Here is a 22,718-nt window from a genome sequence, read left to right as displayed (position 1 = left end):
GAGATTCAGAAGTTGGTCTACAGAGGGGTGAAAGTGGGCTTTTAGTAGAGAAGGAAATGGTTCAAGTGGGAAAAACCTATGGCTGAAGATTTTATGGCAAGTATATCACAGGTTCCTCTACATCAAGATAAGGAGGATTTATGGGTATGGAACGATCCTCCCTCATATAGTTTCTTAGTAAAATCCGCCTATAAAATGCTAACAAATCATGGAACAAGGAGTGGACAAGAGATTGCATATCTTTGGAATCTAAAGGTTATGTCATCGACACAGTTTTATGTTTGGAGAGCCTTATCAGATAGGATAACAACAAAACTAAATCTGTATAAAAGGGGTGTGATGTTGACAGATACATTGTGTGTCTTATGCGGGAGGGAAGAGGAATTTATCTCACACATTCTTGTTTCATGTAAGGTTTCAACCACAGTTTGGAATATGTGCAATAGGTGACTTGGGATTAGCTCAGTGAATCGTAATGAGGTGGTTAAACATTTTGAACAATTTTCCACCATTTGCTTTAATAATGAAGGCAATAAATTGTGGAAAGGCCTATGAGTTTTTGTGATATGGTGTATTTGGAAGCATAGAAATAAAGCTATTTTTAATCAAGCAAAGATAGATGCTGAGAAATTTCTTACCATGGCACAAGTCCAATCATGGACATGGATGAAACATAAAATAAGGAAAGTCAACTTCTCCTTTTCTTATTAGATTTTATCACCCTTAATCTGCATTAACATGATAATAAAATAATTTGGTGATGATGATACACAGATGATGGTGCTCTTTGGTGCAATTTGGTGCAGAGTACGTGAATGACAGAAGAGCATCAACATCAACATCTTTAATCACATATAGGGGTTGTCTTTGTAGAGAAGGTGATGTCTTGGTGGAGTCAACACTGTTAATTCTAGAAGATGTGAAAAATTTAGATAGAGTCATTGTAATCATGCTGCTAGTTTTGGAAAGTAGTCTTGGAATATAGGTTTAGGTTTATGCAATGGCCAGTGTTGTGGTAGTTATATTAAAAAGGAAAAGAATGATCAAGAAGTTTGACCTTAATTTGTCGTTCTATGTAATACTTTTGGTATGTGACTTTGGAGTAAGATATTCTTACTTTTTTTTATAAGGGTTAAGACAATTCTGAAATGTTATTTTTTAATAAATTTTTTTGAACCCTCGTTTAGTAAGAGTGTGCCCAAAAAAGTTAAATTATATTTCTTTGTAATATAATATTACTTTAATTATTTTTCAAATTAAAAATATATATTTTTTCGTATATTTCCTTATTTAGAATAATGAAAATTCAACGAAAATGAATAAATAAATCCACGAGTTCAACATAAAATTATCGTACAAAGTTAGTGATTACAATGTTCTCTCTAAAAAAAAATTATAATTTCATTTTCTGTTAAATAGACTAATAATTGTCTAATTTATTAATTCGTGTGTATATATTCAGAATTGACACTCACCATTTACTGGCTAGTTCAGATATAGAAGTCACAGGGTTCCTTATAAATACTTGCTCGGGGCATAACTTTTCCATTACATTGATCCATTTCAAGTTGTTCTTGAATTGAAGCTATTACCGCATTCAGTTTTTCAGTTTTCAAGAAAAAAAGAAAGAAAGAGAGATAATGGCGCAAATTCCTGACCAACATAGGAGTGAACCCACGTTGACCAACATGTCGTTGTTCGTCGGGGATCTTGACCAGAACATCAACGAACAGCAGCTCCATGATCTCTTCAATGACGTTGGCCAAGTTGTTTCCGTTCGAATTTGCAAGGACTATCAAACTAAGACCTCCCTTGGTTACGGCTACGTCAATTTCAGTAGTGCTCAGCATGGTTGGTTTCTTCTTGCATTCATAGGATTAGTCGTTTATGTTCTTGGTTTGATAGGATTAGTGGCGTTTGTTCTTGCATGGATAGGATTGGTGGTTTTGTTCTTGCATTAATAGTATTGTTTTTGCTTAGGATTAATCTTTTTCTTTCTTGCATTGAAAGGTGTAGCAGCTTTTGTTCTTGCATTAATATGACTAATGGTGAATTCTGTTTTTATGACTGTTCTAACCTTCATTGCAAATCTTAACTACCATGCAGCCGCAAAAGCATTGGATGTGCTAAATTTCACTCCGTTGAACGGGAAACCCATTAGGGTAATGTACTCTATTCGGGACCCCAGTTTTCGTAATAGTGGTATAGCTAACGTTTATATAAAGGTGCCTTTTACTGATTCTTCTCTTTGATGATTATTATTGAATATTTTTCTGCTTGCTTATTAAGTCTTGTAATTTCTTGATTGATGGCGCAGAATTTGGATAAGTCAATCGATGACAAGTGTCTATTCGATGTCTTTTCGTCTTTTGGGAATATTCTATCTCAAAGAGTTGCGAGGGATGCTTCTGGCGAGTCTAGAGGCTATGGTTTTGTGCAGTTTGAGACGGAAGCATCTGCAAAAGAAGCGATTCAAAAGTTAAACGGCATGCTGCTCAATAATAAACAGCTCTATGTGGGTCCTTTCGTGCGAAAGGAGGATAGAGAGAGTTTTCATGGTACTGACGCGAAGTTTAATAATGTTTATGTAAGTAACCTGTCAAAGACATTAACGGATGCTGACCTGCAGATAATTTTTGGAGAATATGGGACTATTACTAGTGCTGTAGTGATGAAAGATGTAGTTGGTGAATCAAAAGGTTTTGGTTTTGTCAATTTTGCAAACGCAGACGATGCTGCTAAAGCTCGGGACAGTCTTGATGGCATTTTTGTTTGTGGTCAGAAGTGGTACGTTGGAAGAGCCATGAGAAAATCTGAAAGGGAGCTTGATGTGAAAGGGGTACTGAATAGGAAGCCTTACTTTCCTAAGGAAGATACAAACTTGTATATAAAGAACTTGGACGATAGTATTGGTGATGAAGAACTCAAAGAATATTTCTCTGAGTTTGGTGCAATAACCTCAGCGTGTGTAAGTATGTTTCTCCATTTTTGTTCGTATCTGCATTTCTGAAATCTTCATCGCCGTGAAGCGTGTTTGTTTTCGCCTGACATGCACAGGTTATGAGAGATGCAAATGGATTTAGTAAAGGATCTGGATTTGTTGCATATACAGATAAGGAGGCAGCAAATCGGGCTGTAAGTAAATATTAGGGACTATCCTTTAATAACTGACTAGGAGGTTGTTGCTCTTACAAAATCTGTTGATACTTGTAGCTTGAATCGATGAATGGTCGAATGGTTGCTGGCAAACCTCTCTATGTTGCCATTGCACAGACAAAGGAAGAGAGAAAAGCAAGGTTACAGGTAATATACAAAGCAACTACAGGTCGGCAGTTAAATATATGCTTTATAACTATGTTGTGGTCATCTTTAGGAATAAAATTTCCTAAATCCCATTCAGGTAATATTATTTACGTATGTTATGCAGGCAGTGTTTTCAGAATTTAGGGCTTCTCCACCAGTCCGTTTTCTTGCACCTATGCAGGCATTATTTTCAGAACCTAGGGCTTCTCCAACAGTCCCTAATCTTGCACCTCAGCATCCAATGTACACTATACGGGCTCCTGGGCTAGAACCACCATTTTTGCATAGGCAAACACATCCAGACTTCATAACTCAAGTAATTAAGCTGATTTTTTATTTCAGTTTCACCTTCTAAGCTTGTAATGCTCCACAGTTCAGTTGGTCTTAGGTTTTTACTCGTGCATAATTAAATATTAATATATTATCGATTAGCTTAGCTTTTTTTATATAAGTAGTAAAAGTTAATTAGAGTGTACTTACACTATTTAATTATAGTATATATATGTTAAAAATTGAATTTTAATAATCATGTATTGTATAACATGTTCAACTTATGAATTTGTTGTCAATATGTCTCTATATATGTACATTATATAATTGTTATTATTACTATTATTAAATAATGAATTCATTATATTATATTTACATCAAGCTTTCTGAAGTTCCCTTTTGTTTTCTTCACATTTTTGCTTTAAAAGTGATTTACTCCTATGTTGAAAGGGAGCCATTGATCACACTTTCTAACAAAGCAAGCTTGCAATGATATTTACTGGCCCTATCTCATGTCATCTTACAAACAGATGATGGGTAAATCTTAAAGTTAGTGGTAGTTATATATATTCACAAGTGTTTACATGATGTCATTTGAAGCAACTGCTGGCACTCCATTTATTGAAGAGTTTGTTTCATAAAAGATCAGTTAAAGGGTCTCCCTAACAACAATTGAAGCTATTTCACAGCAAATGATATTTGTTATCTTATTTGAATATCAATCCTATCTTATTAAGTATATTCTGTATTTCTGTCCCTCCTGCATTGCCTTTGTGTTGCAATATTAAATGAACATTTGATCTCCATTACAGGCTTCAATTAATTTGCAGCAGCATCTTGCTCGCGGATTGACGCCAACTGGTCCTCCAATAACAAACTTCTATGCAGTTCATGGGCACCCGCAGCCAGGAGGATACCTACAAGAAGCTCCTGTGCAACCGCTCATGTTACACCCACAGGTCTTATTCAGTATTCCTTTTGGTGATTCCATTGTATTTGCCATTCTCTATTTCTGATGTGGATACTTGTTGCTGTGGCTTTCAGATGCTTCCAACTGGCAATTTCTATCAAGGTCCTCCTGGCCCCAACATGCAAAATATTCATCCCGCAGGAGTACCGGGAGAAATGATCCTTTTTGGCTGTGTTCCGCCGGTACCACTTCAGGCCTTGGCATCAGCCGTTGCCAATGCTAATCCTGAACTCAAGAGGATTGTAAGTTTTTTTTTTGCGTTGATTTCAACAAATTTGGGTTGAGTTGTAATTTTGTCATGCGCACTAAGTGCCATTCCAACTCTCTTGTGAATGGTTTTTGCAGCTGCTTGGTGAAAGTTTATACCCTTTAGTAGAAAAGCTGGAGCCTGATGCGGCATCAAGGGTTACTGGTATGCTTTTAGAGATGGACCACCCTGAGGTGTTACATCTGATTGAGTCGCCACGTGCTCTCTCGGCAAAAGTTGCGGAGGCCATGGCTTCATTGATACAAGTAGAAGAACAACAACCAAGCTGCCCAGCTGATGAACTTGGTTTTGTCTCTCTCGATGACGATCCATGGTTTTAGAGTCTGTATATCAGTTTACAGGAATACCCTTATTCAAATACTCACAGTTTTGTGCTTCTGGCTTTTTGTAGTAGGATTAGGAAACTCTCATTGTTGCTGCTTATACATTGCATTTTGCTTTTGTTCTCCTCAATACTAATTAGCTTGATATGACCCTCCTATTTTTCCCCAACTTTTCTTTAAAATATCAAGAGTGGATATCAGCTTTTAGATGTCTTGCATGCTAGATCTTTAATTTACCATCTTTCGTTTGTTTTAGGTTAACTGAAACTTCAGGAAAAAAAGAAAGAGAGGGGAACAAAGCAGTTTTGAAGCCAAACTATTTTATCAAAAAAGACTCCGTATAAATGCAAAAGTGTAAGAGTGCAAGGCTTTAACTTTTGAGTGCTGCTGCTCAGCGGTCTCGTCGGAGGTAGGCGCTGCTCCTTCTTTGTTGTTTAGTGCTCAACCTCATTGAATCATATATTATACCGATTAGATAGTTTAACAGGTGTAATATGAGTCATATATTACACCCATGATAGAACTGGACACCCACCTATCAGAGCTAGTTATCCAACTACAAGTTTCTCCATATATGTACTGGCACATGCAAAACTGGTTACTGTGTACCTGTGTTACTTATGTGACGTTTATGGTCACCCACTCCTCAATACGGATCAATATGAATTTTTTGTGAATGTGGAGGATTTGTTATTATGAATAGTGAATTTGATTGGGGATATGTTATTCGGATTCTTAGAGGTAAAAATAGCTAGAACACAAAATAGATTTTTTTAAATCATTAGTGCATTTGGCCAAGTTCACGCAAAGAATTTTTAATTTTTTTCGCTTCCATTTATGCGTTGGTCAAACTCACGCAATTTTTCTAAAAGAAAGTTTTGTGTCTTGGCCCATGCATAGGCCTACGATATTACGTTGTTTTTATGTAGAAATGGCCATTAACATTTGTGTTCGTTTTTAGTCGGCTGACCCTCGCAAAATGCGTTGCTCGTGTTGGCTGATGAAAAAATGACTTTGCTTCCACGCTTTTTCGTCTGATGCTTAGCCGACACAAATCCAACATCATCGTTTCGATTGTTTTGCCTCTGTTTTTAACCTATGAAATGCAGTTTTTTTTTTTTTGTAGTGATATGAAGAAATAATTAAACACAACATTAATTCTAAATTAACTTAATAAAGTGGTTCTATTTATTTATTTATATTTATACTATCTATTTTATCTTTAGTTACATATTGCTCCTATTTTATCTATTTTTTTTTTAAGCTTTCATGTTAGGTATCACTATGCAACTTGACATCTCAGCTAGGCTGACATCTCAAGTAACAACAATCATCTGCTATCTCATGAAAAAAATATTATTAAAAAAAAGGAAAAAGAAAGAAAATACAAAAATATGGGGGACTAGACCAAAACCCACATGTTAACAAAAACGATACATAGGTAGACTATACCTATTCATAAAGAATTCTAAGAACAGACTAACAAAAACTATACATATTACTCCTATTTATTATTTATATAATTCTTTTATCTTTAGTTTGCACTGTTTTATTTTATTTATTTATATTTATGTCATTTATTTTACTCAAGTTATACACTTGTTCTAATTTTTTATTTATTTATATTTATATAATTTATTTTATCTCTAGTTACACCTCTAATGCACTGATCTATTTATTTTTTCTTCGTAGCGTAGGTTAATTCTATTTATTTATTTACTTTTACCTTCAATTACACATTAATCATATTCATTTATTTATATTTATATTATTTAACTTATCTCTAGTCACACACTTATGATATTTGTTATATTTATTTATATTCATATTATTTAATTTATATATATATATATATACGCATTGGTTCTCACTACAAGAAAAAAAGGTTTTAATAGAGGTTATTTAGTGGAGGTTAATATAACCTTAGGAATTGATTTAATTAATGAAGGTTTTTTCTAAAACCTCAACAAAATAACGGAGGTTTTTTAACCTTAGCTAAATTCTAAAGGTTTATTCTAAAACCTCCACAAAATAACGAAGATTTTTTTAACCTTTGTTAATTTACAAAGGTTTATTTTAAAACCTCCGCAAAATAACAGAGGTTTTTTTAACCTTCGTTAATTTTCAAAGGTTTATTTTAAAACCTCCACAAAATAACGAAGGTTTTTTAACCTCTGTTAATTTACAAAGGTTTATTTTAAAACCTCCATAAAATAACGAAGATTTTTTAACCTTCGTTAATTTCCGAAGGTTTATTTTAAAACCTTCGTTAAATTCTAAATATTTATTCTAAAATATCATCAAAATAATAGAGTTTTTTAATTTTTTTTAAGTGTCAAAATTTTATTGTAAAACATCAATAAAATATTTTATATTTTCTCAATTCTTAATAAATAGATGTAATTAAATTTTTTAGTGACTTTAGCCTAAATTGGTATACATATTTAAATATGCTTTGAACTTAGGTCTTAGAGGTTGATTCATTAATTGAAGTTAGAAGGCACTTCATTAATTGAAATTATTATTCAATTCTTAAAGATTGTTTTTATGAATTTCAATAAGTAAAAATAAGTTGTGTGTGAAGTGACATTAACTTATCACATATATACACACTACAAGAAAAAAAGGTTTTAGTGGAGGTTATTTAGCGGAGGTTAACATAACCTTAGGAATTGATTTAATTAATGAAGGTTTTTTTCTAAAACCTCAACAAAATAACGGAGGTTTTTTAACCTTATTTAAATTCCAAAGGTTTATTATAAAACCTTGGCAAAATGACGGAGGTTTTTTTAACCTTCATTAATTTCCGAAGGTTTATTTTAAAATCTCCGCAAAATAACTGAGGTTTTTTTAACCTTCATTAATTTTCATAGGTTTATTTCAAAACCTCCGCAAAATAACGGAGGTTTTTTAACCTTAGTTAATTTTCAAAGGTTTACTTTAAAACCTCTGCAAAATAGTTGAGGTTTTTTAACCTTTGTTAAGTTTCATTAATTTATTCTAAAATCTCTTAAAAAAATAATTTAAAAAATAATTTTAATATATTTGATAACTAAATTCTTAAAGTTTTTGAAAATGTAACTTTAAACATATAATTTTTTAAAAAAATATTATTGATTTTAAATATTTATTTAATTAAAATTAATTATTTTTTATTTATTTTATATAAATATTTTTAATAAAAAAAAAATTATCTTTTTTTTTAACTTTTCCATGTATTTTCAAACCTCAGGAGAATACTCACACTTTTTACAACTTTGGACTAAAATGTTCATTCTCCTCTTCCACTTCCACAGTACTTCTCATCCTCTACCATAGCTTCTCATCCACCGGACCTGTTTCTCCTCCACCAGATCTGTTTCTCCTCCTCCACCGAATCTGTTTCTCCTCCTCCACCACGAACCTGCTTCTGCTGCTTCACCACGGACCTGCTTCTGCTGCTTCACCACGGTAATTTGTTTCTTCTTCTAAGGGAGTGCAGGGTTATGGTTCAGGGTGTTTCTGCTTCTAGGGTTATGGTTCATAGTTAAATCTGCTCCAGCTCAAAAAAGAAAAGAAAAAAGGATCCCAACCATTTGTTTTCATTCACTGTTTCTGATCCAGTTTTTCCAGTTATTATGTTTTCACATTTGTTTTCAATTCTGCTTTCGGTAGGTTGCTTGGGCATATCTATGCTTGCGGTCCATGGATGCATAGATTCCAAGATAAAGACAAAGGCTAATTAGAGAAAGGACTAGTTCAAATCAAACTGGTCCTTGAATCTTGGCTTTTTGTTGTTTGGTGATCCTGACGCTGATATGGCTTTTATTATTGGGACCTATCTTCCTTTGCGTTTTGATAATGCACATGGTTGTCCTGATTCTTGCAGATTATGCACTTTCATTAAAACTGAAAATGCCATGCTTAAATTGTGATACAAATTCCTAAGAGGAGATATTTTGTTGAGTTTAATGAACATGCAGTAGTATTATTCGTGTGTAATCATAAATAGTTTTATGCTCTGTCAACTAATCAGAAATAACCATGTACTCTTCTTTATTACCATGTACTCTTCTTTCTTCCCTTAGGCAATTGCTATCTATCCTTAGAAAGGGAAAAAAGTGGAATTTGTCCCTATGAAACACCAACTCCAGCATGGGACACCAGGACACGACTAGTGTCCTAAATAGGACATACTATGTGTCTGTTTAAGGATAGATTAAGCTGCTCAAAGCGTATTCTTCCAAAGCTCTTAATGTTTCAATCAATTGAATTTCTCAATCCATGGAAAATCAAGGTCCATGGACAAATGGACAAGTCACCTCCACTGTCTTATCTATGCTTTTGTTGTTTTCCTGTTGTTATTCTTGTCAAATCCTTGTTGTATATCTGCTGAAAGATATGTTTTATTTAAAAAAATTGAACTGCTGGCATTATGGAGTATTCTTGTCAAAATTAGTTTAATTTATTTTCAAGCTGTAGATTTAATATTCTTCTGTGTAAGATCTGATTTTATGTCTTGGCTTTCAGGTGCATCACACTTTTGCTACTGCCAAATCTGACGGTGCTTTTAATTTCTGGGACAAGGACAGTAAACAGAGGCTCAAGGTTCCTGCTTTGTTTAATACTCTATTCTTACTTGTCCTCTCATTCTTACAGTAAATTCATCTTTACTAATTTGATCAGAAACCTTATCACGGTTTTTAGATTGCTTACTGTTTCACTCCTTATATGCATTAAATAGAATGGCAGTGAGATAACTGTTATTTGGTTTGCATATCAGCCTTCCCCTGAATGTCTATCAACATGTTGCTGGCTTAAGCGGTTACTTGGCTGTTAAATGTTTGAGCTTCTTTAGAGACATTAAAATGCATTTCTTATGAGTTTTTTTTACTAGATTTGGATATTTGCACCACTTCTACTGGCCTAATTTTAATGTGATATAACTATCATTCGTGATTGGCCTCTTCACTATCTAGACATAAAAAAGGCCTTCTAGCACAGTTAGTTGCAATAAGAGGTTTTACTAGGTCTGGTGACACATGCCTTGTCTACATCTTTCATTTCTCTTTGTATGAGCAGAAACAGTTTCCCTGTGCTTTGAGATTAATCATTTTATCCTCTACCTCCATTCTCCATTTGGCCTATGCATTTATCTTGTTTATGCTAATGACATTGTCATTGCTGGAGATGACTCTGCGGTATCCACCACTAGCTCAAATCCCTCTGAAATATTTCTTAAGCATTGAGGTCGCTCAATCATGCTCTACCATTGCCATTTCTAAGTAGTCTATGAATATTTGTGGCCTTACATTCTTAAGAGAGTATCCTTTTCCTGAAATTTCTTACTGTTCTCTCTCTAAACCTTATCTCTTTCTATTAAACCCTTTTACCATTATTTAATTTTTAAAATGTTACTCAGTTTTAATTCTGGTAAGGGAAAGCTATTACAACAAACCAAAATAACAGGGATAAAAACAAAAAGAAAATGCAATAGTATAGAATAATACTACAATTAGAAGATACGTTACAATGAACCTTATCTCTCTAAACCTTATCTCTTTCTATTAAACCCTTTTACCATTATTTAATTATTAAAATGTTACTCAGTTTTAATTCTGGTAAGGGAAAGCTATTACAACAAACCAAAATAACAGGGATAAAAACAAAAAGAAAATGAAATAGTATAGAATAATACTACAATTAGAAGATACTAGTTCAAATGTTTCCAGTGGCCCCACTTTAAATTGCTTACGATTAGAATTCTACATATCTTGGGTTTAGCAATTAAAAAGTAAGAACAAGAAGATGCAAGACCGCTCCACTTGTTACCAAAATAAATCCTTCAAATAACATTTTTTTAACTAGTTGGAACTACGTAAAATTATGAATAGTACAATACGATACCGTTTTAGAAATAAAAAATATGTAAAATTTAAAAATCGTTATATAATAATCTAAAAATTGCAATAGAAAAGAAACAGAGAGGTTTGAGATGATTTTTGAATCTTTTATATTGGAGAATCTAGTATTCTTATGCATGAAAATAATGAATTCAATAGTTGTGGTCGGACTCTATTATAGATTTATGACCACATTTTCCACTTATTTTGTTATTTTCTTAATGTATCTGAAAAGTATAGTGATTAATTACTCTATCTTATTCACTCTTGCTGCATTTCACTTTATACACTTATTTCACTTCTATTCTTTTACGCATTCTAATACTCTTGTTGACACATGTGTTTTTTTTTTAACTTTCATGCTAGGTTTGCTTTATTTTTATCAAACAATTCCATTTAGATATGGATAAGTCTTGGATTAACATGCCTCGAAATACATGTCAGTACATGGATGGATTGAATAAATTTTTGGACTTTGCATTTGCTAATAAGAGCGTTGAGGGTAAGATAATTTGCCCATGTCCGAAATGCAATCTTAAAAAATGGCAAACTCGAGAAGCAACACATGAGCACTTGATTCTTCATCCTTTTCCAAAAGGTTATACATTCTGGCTTCTACATGGCGAGACAAGTTTTGTACAAAATACGACCGAAACACCTCCAGTTTTCCAATCAAATGAGCATAAAGTTTCTGGTAATGATCCCATGCGTGTCATGGTTAATGACGCATTCGGAAATTTTTTCTATGATGATAACGTGGAGGATGATGAGGATATGCGTCCTAGATTAAGCGAAATGATGCCTGATGAAATTGCTGAGTATCTGAAGTTTATGCATGATGGGCAACAAAGTTTGTATGAAGGATGTGGCAAGTATTCTAAACTTTCTTTCTTGCTCAAATTGTACCACATCAAATGTCTATGTAGAATGACTGACAAGGCAATGTCAATGATATTGGAGTTGTTAGCAGATGCCTTTGATTATGCTAAAATTCCATGTTCCTTCTATGAAGCTAAGAAAATCATTAATAAGCTTGGCCTTCATTACACCAAAATTGATGCTTGCCCAAATGATTGCATGTTGTACTATGGAGAAGACAAAGACAAAGAAGTTTGTAAGAAATGTAATGAATCTAGATGGAAAAGAAGAAAGAAGAACAAGACTATTGATGGTACTCTGAAAAAGCAAAAGAAAGTTCCTGCTAAAGTTTTAAGATATTTTCCATTGAAGCCACGCTTACAACGAATGTTTATGTCTTCTAAAATAGCCGAGCATATGCAATGGCATGCATTAGGAAGTACAAATGAAGGCATACTAAGGCATCCGAAGGATTCTGAAGCATGGAAGAACTTTGATCTAATAAATCCTCAATTTGCTTCAGATGCTCGAAATGTTTGACTTGGTTTGGCAGCTGATGGATTCAATCCATTCGGTGATTTGAGTACAAGTCATAGTACTTGGCCTATTGTACTCATACCCTACAATCTTCCTCCTTGGATGTGTATGAAGCAAAGTTCATTCATTCTTTCCATGATCATTCCCGGTAAAAGAGCACCAGGAAATGATATTGATGTATATTTAAGGCCATTAATTGAAGAATTAAAAGAGCTATGGAACAATAGACTTAAAACTTTTGATTCATATAGCAATGAAGTGTTTAATATGCATGCAGCTATATTGTGGACCATTAGTGATTTTCCTGGTCTTGGAACCTTATCTGGGTGGAATACACATACTGGGTTGGCTTGCCCTAGGTGTAATTTTGACACTACTCCTAAGAAGATTCAGGGTAAATTTTGTTTCATGAATCATCGACGTTGGTTAAATGCAAGACACAAATTCAGATTAGCCCGCATTCATTTTGATGGAAGTGTGGAAAATAGAAATCCTCCTTTGACAATATCAGGAACAAATGTCTTAAGACAAGTTGAGAATGTCAATATCATATTTGGGAAAGAACCAGAAGTTGAGGAACTGGGGAAACGACAACGCAGAGATCACCAAGCTATTGATGGCCCTCTACAATAGCGAAAAAAAAGTATATTTTTTGAACTTCATTATTGGGTAAACAATTTATTGCACCATAATCTAGATGTTATGCACATTGAAAAAAATGTATGTGATAATGTGGTGTATACATTATTGAACCAAGGAAAAAAATCAAAAGATAACCTAAAGGCACGAAAGGACTTAAAAGATTGGGGTGTTAGACCTGATCTTTGGCCTGATGAAAATAATAAATATCTTCCTGCTATATATACATTGACAAAAGAAAATAAGCATACATTTCTGACAACACTAAAGAACATCACTGTTCCAGATGGCTACTCAAGTAACATTAGTAGATGTGTTGATGTCAAACAATGTAAGCTTGGAGGATTGAAAAGTCATGATTCACATGTTTTGATGGAGCAACTTCTACCTTTAGCAATGAGAAAGACACTCCCTAAGGAAGTGTGCTATGTTTTGATTGATTTGTGTTCATTTTTTAGAAACTTATGCAGTAAAGTTTTAAAAGTGGATCAACTTAACCAACTGCAAAATAGAGTTGTTCTCACATTATGTCACATGGAGATATTATTTCCTCCTGCATTTTTTACAGTCATGGTTCATTTGATTGTGCATTTGGTGGAAGATGCCAAGCTTGGAGGACCTGTCCAGTATAGATGGATGTATCCCATTGAGAGATATTTAGGAAAGTTGAAATCTTATGTGCGTAACAAGGCACAACCAGAAGGCTCAATAGCTGAAGGCTACATGGCTGAAGAGTCTTTAACCTTTTGTTCAAGATATTTAAATGAAATTGAGACTGTATTTAATCGAATAAGGCGTGTTGATGATGAACCAGACACTGTATCATCTAGTGCAAGCACTTTGTTTCCACCTGTTGGAAAACCAATTGGGTCTTTTACTTACTTCTCTTTATCAGCAAAGGAAAAGTTACAAGCACATCGTCATATATTGACTAATTGTGCCCAAGTTGACCCTTTCCTTCAGTAAGTACTTTGACTTTATAACTTATTATGATTCATCTGCAATTGAACACTAACCATGTAATTATTATTTATTTAATTTAGAGAGTTTAGAGACATTATACGAAGACAATTAAGAAGTCGTACACGGTCATCCTCTGTGATAGATAAGAGAGTTCATAGAGAATTTGCAGAATGGTTTTCTCGTCGTGTATGTATAATTTATATTGTTGACTTTTGATTATATTGAATATATAGAATTGTTTTGATCATATTTTCCTCTTTTTTAGATAAGAAATGAGTTGAATGGACCTCACTCAAATGATTTAAAGTTCTTAGCTATGGGGCCAATTGATTGTGCAAAACGTTACAATGCTTACAATGTAAATGGCTTCAAGTTCCGTACATTGGAGAGAGATGAAGGACTTAAAACATAAAACAGTGGGATATTTGGTACTTTTGGGACAATGAGTTATGCAAGTAGCATCGACAATCAAATGCAATTTGGGGGTGTGCCTTATTATGGAAAATTGGTAGACATAATTGAGATAAACTATAATGGTCGATTTTCTGTTACTTTGTTCAAATGTATGTGGGCTAATACAACTACTTCTAGAGGGATTATGACAGATGATCTTGGATTTACACTAGTAAACTTTACACGTTTGATACACATTGGTGATAATGATGATGATGAACCATACATCGAAGCTAAAGAAGCACAAATGGTTTATTATGTAGTGGATGAATTAGCTAAAGATTGGAGCATTCCTGTGCATCTAAAGCCACGAGACTTATATGACATGGGAGAAGATAATGATGTCACTTTTCATGAATGTGAAGCATTTGTACAAAACAATTTTGAAACTTTATTTGTCAATGGAGAAGGGAGTATATCGTTAACAAGGTCCTATTTTTAATTGAACACTTGTATATTATTTTTGTTTAAATTATCATCCTTATTGCTTATACATTATTGTTTATGCATGCATTATATTATGATTTGTTGAATTTCTATTTTGACTTGTATTAATGTTATTATTTCAAGAATACCTGAAGATGAAGAAAATGTCCATCAAGAAGACTAGAGCAACAGAACATGATACTCTCAATAACACTTTTGACCAACTTGCAGCCCTTAATAACTCAAGTAAGTTCATACACAACTTCCATTTAGTGAGATGTTTGTACTTATATTTTAATTTGGCATTCTCTTTAAAAATATATTATTTTTCACATGTATTCATTTAATTATTATGCAGCACCTCATGTGAATTCTCATCCTATAGAGAATAATAATAAGAAGCCTCCTCCCCCACATGCACCTCATAGGTTGATTTCTATTACTAAGAACAATTCTGCACCTGAATTTCAATTTGATAATACAGATGAATCTGTCCATGAATCTACATCTGAACCTACACCAAGGTTACAATCTGATGAAGAAAGGGAAGAAAATGTGGGTATTGAGATGCAAACTGAACAATCAAAGCATGTATCACGTAAAAGATCATGGCTTGTTGATGTCATTGGTAAGCTTGAATCAATACATTGCAAACTCACATTGTATTTGTTTTTTATGTTCGTCCTCTTAAACTAACAATAATTTTGACAGATAGTGAAGGCGAAAAGGTTAGGAAACAATTAACAGCAAATGATGTTTGGTTTTTATCTGTTGGTGAGAGGATTCTTGTTAACTGGAATAACGAGAACCAACCAGTTGATGACAGTGGAGCATTGTTGAATAGGTTTTTAGGTCATGTTGCAAGAAATGTTAATGCATTTCCTATTAGCTATCAAAGTTGGAGGAAGATTCCCAAAGATTACAAAGAAGATATACTTAAGAAAACCATTCAAGTAATTATTTTTGGATTTTTCTGTGTTTTAATTGATATTATATTGAAATTATCTTAAATTTACTTGTGTAATAATTTTGAAGGCTAAGTTTGAAGTTGAATCTGATGCTCATGTAAGATATATCTTCAAATCACTTAACACAAAGTGGACTGAGTATAGGCAACAACTATGGCAACAAAGAAATGATGGAACACACAATAGAGATGAAATTATTGCAATGTGTCCAGAAGTAATGAATAAAGACCATTGGGCTTCTATTGTTGACTACCGTTTAAATTCAAGGACAAAGGTAATAAAAACTACTTTATTATTTAAAGTGTTGATTTATTTATATTTAGTTCTTTTACTACATGTATGCTTAGGAAATTGCCAAAAAGAACAAGGATAATAGAAAGAAGCAAACAGTTCCTCATACTGGTGGATCCAAGAGCATTGCACGGAAGAAAGATGAGATGGTAACTTGATTCTCCTATAATTTTTATTATATCATATATCATGATTCATATACTTTTATTACATTTTATAGGAGAAAGAGCTTGGTCGCAAAGTTAGTAGGGGAGAAGTATGGGTAGCAACACATAAACATGCTAACGGAGAATTTGTGAATGATGGGGCAAGAGAGATTGGGGTAAGTATCATTTTTGTAAAGATGAAAACTCAACCAAATTGGATGTGAGCTTCATTTATAACTTTTTTCATTATTTGTAGGAAAAGATTCAAGCATATGAGTCAAATACATCTTCCCTCTCACATGATATATCAATTGATGATTCACTAGCTCATGCCTTTGGAAGTGAAGAACATTGTGGTCGTGTTCGAGGGATGGGATTGGGACCTTGCCCTTCTCATGTGTTTGGATATACTAGAAATTCTCGCACTGGGATATCTTCAACTACTTATAGAGAATTGGAGAATCAGGTTTTTGAACATGTATTTTCTTATGTAGCAATTTTTTAATGTGTATGGTTTTCTCACTCTTTTTCATGATAAATTGTGTTTTAATATAGGTTATTGCATTAAAGTCACAATTGGATGAACAAAATAAAAGATATGAAGAATGTGAAAAAAGATATGAAGAACATGAAAAAAGATTTGAGATAATGATGAATTTTTTCTTTCAAAGTTATCAAGGTCAATTGCCTCCTGAGTTGACTATGTTCAATCATTCATCGGTAATGTTTAAAAAATTTAAATAACTTGTTTTATTTCTCAGATTTACATTTCTAATTGTGATATATGTTTATATTGTAGGTGTCTGATCAAGGAAGTGTGCCAAAAAATTAGGAAGGCAAAACCAAAACCATAATAATAATGCACCAAACACACTCATTCAACAAATAAAGAATTCATGTAGGATTAGAACGTGATCAAAACCGATCCTGCAGTCATATACTGGTTTTATCTTGTTCATTAATGAGTTTAAACTGGTATTAATGAGTTTAAATTTTGTGTAAAAAATGAAAATTTTGCTGGATTACTTCTTATTTTGCTTTAACTTGTTTTTTTTAATTGGTGTCTTGATTCGTTGATGTGTTTGATGTTGATTTATAGTCTTTTTTAGTTTTTTTTGTTGGATTTGAAAGCTTGGTAGTGTTATGTTTAGGTGTTTTCCTTGTTTTTGTGTTGGCTAGTTTTGACAAGGTTGTTGGATCTTTCTTTTGAGTAGTGTATGAAAATGATTAAGACAAATTCCTCCACATGCTCCATCACTCATAGCATATTTGCATGGCTAACCTAGTCATGTGTAGTTCAAGCCTTCATTTGAACATCTTGAAATAGCATTTTTTTACACATGTGCTATTTGTTTCTGATCTGTAATGGCATTTGGATTTGCCCACTCATTTTCTTTGTCACCTACAATTACTTTATTTAATGTAAAAAGTGATTTGCCTCGGTCTCCATCAATTGAATTGTGGTTTCTTGGTCATGGTTTTCATGAGCACTTGTAAGATGGTAGTAAAATACCATTAGAAAGAGTTGAACGATGGAAAAAGATTGATTCTTAGCTTTGTGCCTTGTTGTGCCATTATGTGGAACACAATATATTAGGCACTCTTAGAGCTTGTGTCACTCGTTTCAGAAGAAGGCTAAGAGCTTTATGACTCTGCTCATAAATTGACATCTCTTAAACAAACAAATCATGACATGACTTGTTTTATTATTGAAGTCCAATCAACTAGTAAGGAATTGAAAATGGTTTTGGATGTTGATTCTTCAAAAGAGATTAAGATGAAGTTGGATGAGTTCTATATGGTTAAGATTCTTCATGTCGTGCACCTTGATTTTGATTAAGTTTGAGTCCAAATCCTATCCGGTCAAGAAATTTCATCAATTTCAAATGGTTATAGATTTATGACCACATTTTCCATAGGTACTGTCAGATGTGTTGGTTATGTACATGATATGTCATGGTTATAAGTCATTAAATTGATACAAAGTTGAGATTTATGACCTCTTTTTTTCTTTTTTCTTTTTTTTCAGCAAAGCTAGTTTAAATTGTTAAAGATTCTTTGTCCAGGTAAATGAATAAAAAAAAACAAATTTCATAATTTTGAAACCTATGGTATTTTTTAAGGAGGTTCTAAAACATTTTATGGACGTTTTGAAACCCATGGTATTTTACGGGGGTTTTGAAACCTATGGTATTTTACGGAGGTTTTAAAACCTATGGTATTTTACGGAGGTTTTGAAACCCATAGTATTCTACGGAGGTTTTGAAACCCATGGTATTTTACGGAGGTTTTGAAACCCATGGTATTTTACGGAGGTTTTGAAACCCATGGTATTTTACGGAGGTTTTGAAACCCATGGTATTTTGAAAGGCTTTTCCTGAGGTTTAAAAAAACCTTGGGGAACACATTCCCCAGAGATGGTTTAGCGGGGGAAACTACAACCCTGGGTAAATGACTTAATGGAGGTTTTAACCCTAGATAATGTAAAAATAAACCCTTGTTAAAACCATTTTTTCTTGTAGTGACATCATCATAATTTATTTTTTGGTTTATATTTTGGTTACATTTGCAGTATCAAATTTTGAATAATATTTATAATAATATTAATAATAATATTAATAATAATATTAATAATAATAATAGTAATAATATTAATAATATGAATATAATATTAATTATAATAATAATAATGTTAATATAATATTAATATGTATAAATTATGTTAATAATAAGCTAAATAAAAATGATAATATGACTAAAGAAGTTCTTTGGTCTAGTGGTTAGCCCTTTTATGGTTATTGGAAGGACTTGTGTTTGAATCCTGGTTGTTGTTCATTAGTTTATAATTTTGTTACTATATTTTATTTAATTATTTAAAGTTTTTATAATAATTCTTATTTTATTTCATATTATTTGAACTATAATTTTTTTATAATTCAAAGAAATATATAAAGTAATAATAAAAATGGAGTAAAGTAATTATTATTTTTATTAATATGTTTGGATAAAATAAAGTTATCTATATTTATTATTATTGTGATATATGTTGTGTATATATTACTCGTAAGACAAATATGATGTATCTTAATAGTTATTATGTGATTATTAAAAATGTCAATGAATATGTTAGGTGATAAATGTTCATACAATTTGTATTAAGTTAATACAATGCTAATGTATGACTATTTGTATTTGACAGATAAAACTTTCGTAACTAATTAAATATCAATTTAAAAAATTATTTATTAATAATAGAAACTAATCTATATACTAATAATTTTTTTTAGTTTATGAAATAGTATCTAACTTAGTCAATATATATAACAACTAATTATTTTTTATTTTTAAAATATATTTTCTATTTAATGATTTTCTATTATTACCATATTTCATGTGTGTTTAAATTCTTTATCTTTTGTATTCTTATTCTATATCTTTAAGCGCAACTTAATATTTCATACCATAATCTATTATTCCAAAAAAATAATGAATTATTTAAAGTTTGCCTTGAATACAAGCAGTCACAAATAATCTATCATCACTCAATTAATTGATTAAGTTGTTTTTGTAGAATTTTTTTATTCAATTAAAAATAATAAAATCAATTATGTTTTACAATAATCAATTATACTTTATAATAATTAATTATTTTTAAAAATCAATTTTTTCTAAAAGGTTTTTTATATTTTGAATTTCAAGAAATCCCTAAGAAGCATAGAAAACATTTATTTTATCATAAATATTTGAAATTATATATAATCTGAGTAAAAGGGGTGTCTCTCTAAGTGACACTTTATGTGCTTTATGCGAAAAGGAAGAGGAGACAACCACACACATTCTCCTTTCATGTAGGGAATCAAGTAAAGTGTGGAATTTGTGTTTTAGCTGGATGGGAATTAGTTCGGTGAACCACAATGAACTGCATCATCATTATGAACAATTCTCTAGTATTTGCTTTAACAAGGAAGGCAATAGACTTTGAAAGAGTCTTTGGGTTTCAATTGTATGGAGTATATGGAAGCATAGAAACAGGGTCACTTTTAACCAAGCAAAGGTAGATGCAGAGGAAGTCTTCACTATGGCACAAGTACAATCATGAATTTGGATGAAACATAAAGATAAGAAGGTCACTTTCTCCTTTTCAGACTGGATTTTATCCCCATTAACCTGTGTCAATATGGTAACAAGGTAAATGCAGTTTTTCACTTGTTTACTGGTGTGTTCAATCCATATATATTTTGCTGTTATGGTTTCTTTGTTTTTTGCTTTGTGTGGAGGGGAAGGTTGCTTTTATGCAGGTCAGTCGTGGGGAGCAGGGTTGTGTGGAGGGGAAGTTTGTTTTTTATGCAGGGTGTGTGGGTCAACCAACTGTGGTAGACTAGTGCTGGGCATTGCAACACTTTTTCATCTGTTCGGTATAGGATGCTGGAATTTCTGCTTAGGAAGCTTGGAGCCCGATGCTGCAGCCAAGTGGGGTCGAATGTTGGGTGCACAAAGTTCATTTGGATGGAGCATACCATTTGCATCTGGTGCAAAGGCTAGTGCAGTTTGTGCAACATCCTGTGGCAATGAGCTGCTGGTAGTGTTACTAGTTTTTGACAATGGTTGTTTCCAAGGTAGTGGTACTGGTTTTTGGGAAGATCTTCATAGCTATGGTTTTTTACAATTTAAAATACACCTGTTGAAGTAATAGAAGTGGTGTAAGGAGGCAGATTGTATAGGAATTGAATTGGTATGTAGAAGGACTAGTGCTCTTGAAGTTGTTGAAGGTAAAACAGAATTGGGAATGCTGGTTTGGTATGGATGACGGTTTGGGATGGTATGCAGGAGATGAACCAGCATCATATGTTATGATGACTAGGGGAGATTGTTGGTTTGATGAGGAAGCTGGTGTTGGATGTTGGAGGCTGGTTTGTAGGTTAAAGGTGCTCTAAGGCCAAAAACCTCGTTTTACAAGCAATGCTTAAACCAATGCAGGGGAATTTAACAACTCCTATGAAGCCCAACTATACCAGAAGCATACAAAGTAGATGTGATTAATGGCCAAAGGAACAGTTAGGAATGAGAGATGCAGATTCGCTAGAATATGTGGCATAAATTACTGGAACAAAAAGATAAAATGCTGGAACAAAAAGGCAGTGTATGTGGGGACTCATGTAGACCTAGGTTTTTTGAAAGGTGTTTTGGGCAAGCTGCTGTTTATTACGCAGCTTTATGCTACTTTTTTTATCTTCTTTTTATACTTGTTGTTGGTTTTTTTATAAGGGTTGGGATACCCTGAAGTATCCCCTTAATTTATTTAATTCTTTGCTGAAAAAAAATATATATATATATATATATTTGAAATAATTTTTCTCTTGAAGACATTTGGCGTGTTCATGCAGTCATTTTTCTACTTAGAAATATTCTTCATATGTTTTTATTTTTTTATGCATCTTGATTGGTTGCATGTTTCATATCTCAAATGTGGTTGTAATATAATATTTAAAATAGTGAAACAATCTCATTAAAGTTTGGATGTAGATTCACGTAAAATTTAACCCCTATATCTATCAGAATAAAAATTATATATCATATATCTATAAAAAAAAAAAAACATAATTTTGGATGTGTAATTTTTTAAATGAAGAAAATAAAGAAAACATAAATGTTCATATATTCTTGCAGGTAAAGATTGGATAAAAGAATTTATTGAGTATTTTTGGGAGAATATGAATAGAGCATGTAATGTGTAAAATAATGACTTGTATATTTGAAACATGCGTATATTAAGTTAGCGGTGTATTAGTATTGAGGGGGTGCAAGACTGATTTTTTCCACATTACTGCGATAATGAAACTTGTGGATTGTCATAAACATTTTTAATGGTATCATAAGCAAAGTTTTGTTCAAATTAGCCCTTTAATGGTTAATTAAATAGAGGAAATGGATCCTACCCCATCATTCTGGATAGGATGCAGAAATGTCATTATGAATTATAGGGTTTTATACTATAACTTTTTACGTCTATGCAAGTTTAAAAATAATTGAAATTTTTAACTATATTTCGTGGACATTTTTTATACTGTCATTATGTAATCAAATTATGAAAGAAGCTTTCTTATTATAATAGCAATTTTATAAAATTAATAATTTAATATGATAGAGTTGGATGAAGGCGTTAAGAGTCACCCTGTTGTTATTAATATTTTTTAAAAGTAAGTTTTTAACCAATTCATAATTGTGGATAATATTTTTTAAATAATGTTTAATTCATTTATGAATTATGGATTTAAATATGTAAATAATATTTGTTAGTAATGTTAAATTTACTTATAAAATTCAATATAGATAATAGTTCAGATAAATCTCAATCATATAAATCTAATTTTTTTTTATCAACAAAAGAAGAAAATAGAATAAAGGAGATATTTCCATTGTT

The 22,718-nt window shown here is 32.3% G+C and overlaps 3 protein-coding genes across 3 annotated transcripts; all 3 read left to right on the top strand.

Moving 5' to 3' along the window:
* Positions 1-1,632: 1,632 nt before the first annotated feature.
* LOC137822226 (polyadenylate-binding protein 2-like) lies at positions 1,633-5,131 on the top strand. Its single transcript, XM_068627124.1, has 9 exons — positions 1,633-1,851; positions 2,107-2,225; positions 2,318-2,968; positions 3,058-3,135; positions 3,214-3,303; positions 3,485-3,619; positions 4,386-4,532; positions 4,618-4,785; positions 4,889-5,131. The coding sequence occupies exons 1-9, from the start codon at positions 1,641-1,643 to the stop codon at positions 5,129-5,131; spliced, it is 1,842 nt and encodes a 613-aa protein (XP_068483225.1). The 5' UTR covers positions 1,633-1,640.
* Positions 5,132-11,418: 6,287 nt separating this feature from the next.
* On the top strand, positions 11,419-12,414 carry LOC137822225 (uncharacterized). Its single transcript, XM_068627123.1, has one exon. The coding sequence runs from the start codon at positions 11,419-11,421 to the stop codon at positions 12,412-12,414; it is 996 nt and encodes a 331-aa protein (XP_068483224.1).
* A 2,292-nt stretch (positions 12,415-14,706) lies between these two features.
* On the top strand, positions 14,707-17,226 carry LOC137821495 (uncharacterized). Its single transcript, XM_068626116.1, has 8 exons — positions 14,707-14,895; positions 15,037-15,138; positions 15,251-15,845; positions 15,928-16,134; positions 16,208-16,300; positions 16,372-16,473; positions 16,554-16,763; positions 17,097-17,226. Exons 4-8 carry the CDS (start codon positions 16,063-16,065, stop codon positions 17,127-17,129), a joined length of 510 nt encoding a protein of 169 aa, XP_068482217.1. The 5' UTR covers positions 14,707-14,895; positions 15,037-15,138; positions 15,251-15,845; positions 15,928-16,062; the 3' UTR covers positions 17,130-17,226.
* The last annotated feature ends 5,492 nt before the right edge of the window (positions 17,227-22,718 follow it).

The sequence above is a fragment of the Phaseolus vulgaris genome, chromosome 9 (assembly GCF_000499845.2).
Source record: "Phaseolus vulgaris cultivar G19833 chromosome 9, P. vulgaris v2.0, whole genome shotgun sequence".
Taxonomy (NCBI): Eukaryota; Viridiplantae; Streptophyta; class Magnoliopsida; order Fabales; family Fabaceae; genus Phaseolus; species Phaseolus vulgaris.
This window is presented reverse-complemented; position numbering and strand designations above follow the sequence as displayed.

Excerpts from the sequence above, each read along its gene's own strand:
- LOC137822226 (XM_068627124.1), top strand. The coding sequence starts at position 1,641 with ATGGCGCAAATTCCTGACCAACATAGGAGTGAACCCACGTTGACCAAC. Across the intron at positions 3,620-4,385 it reads ATCCAGACTTCATAACTCAA|GCTTCAATTAATTTGCAGCA; the intron begins GTAATTAAGCTG and ends TCTCCATTACAG. Across the intron at positions 4,533-4,617 it reads CGCTCATGTTACACCCACAG|ATGCTTCCAACTGGCAATTT; the intron begins GTCTTATTCAGT and ends TGTGGCTTTCAG.
- LOC137822225 (XM_068627123.1), top strand. The coding sequence starts at position 11,419 with ATGGATAAGTCTTGGATTAACATGCCTCGAAATACATGTCAGTACATG.
- LOC137821495 (XM_068626116.1), top strand. The coding sequence starts at position 16,063 with ATGTGTCCAGAAGTAATGAATAAAGACCATTGGGCTTCTATTGTTGAC. Across the intron at positions 16,301-16,371 it reads CACGGAAGAAAGATGAGATG|GAGAAAGAGCTTGGTCGCAA; the intron begins GTAACTTGATTC and ends TACATTTTATAG. Across the intron at positions 16,764-17,096 it reads ATAGAGAATTGGAGAATCAG|GTGTCTGATCAAGGAAGTGT; the intron begins GTTTTTGAACAT and ends TTTATATTGTAG.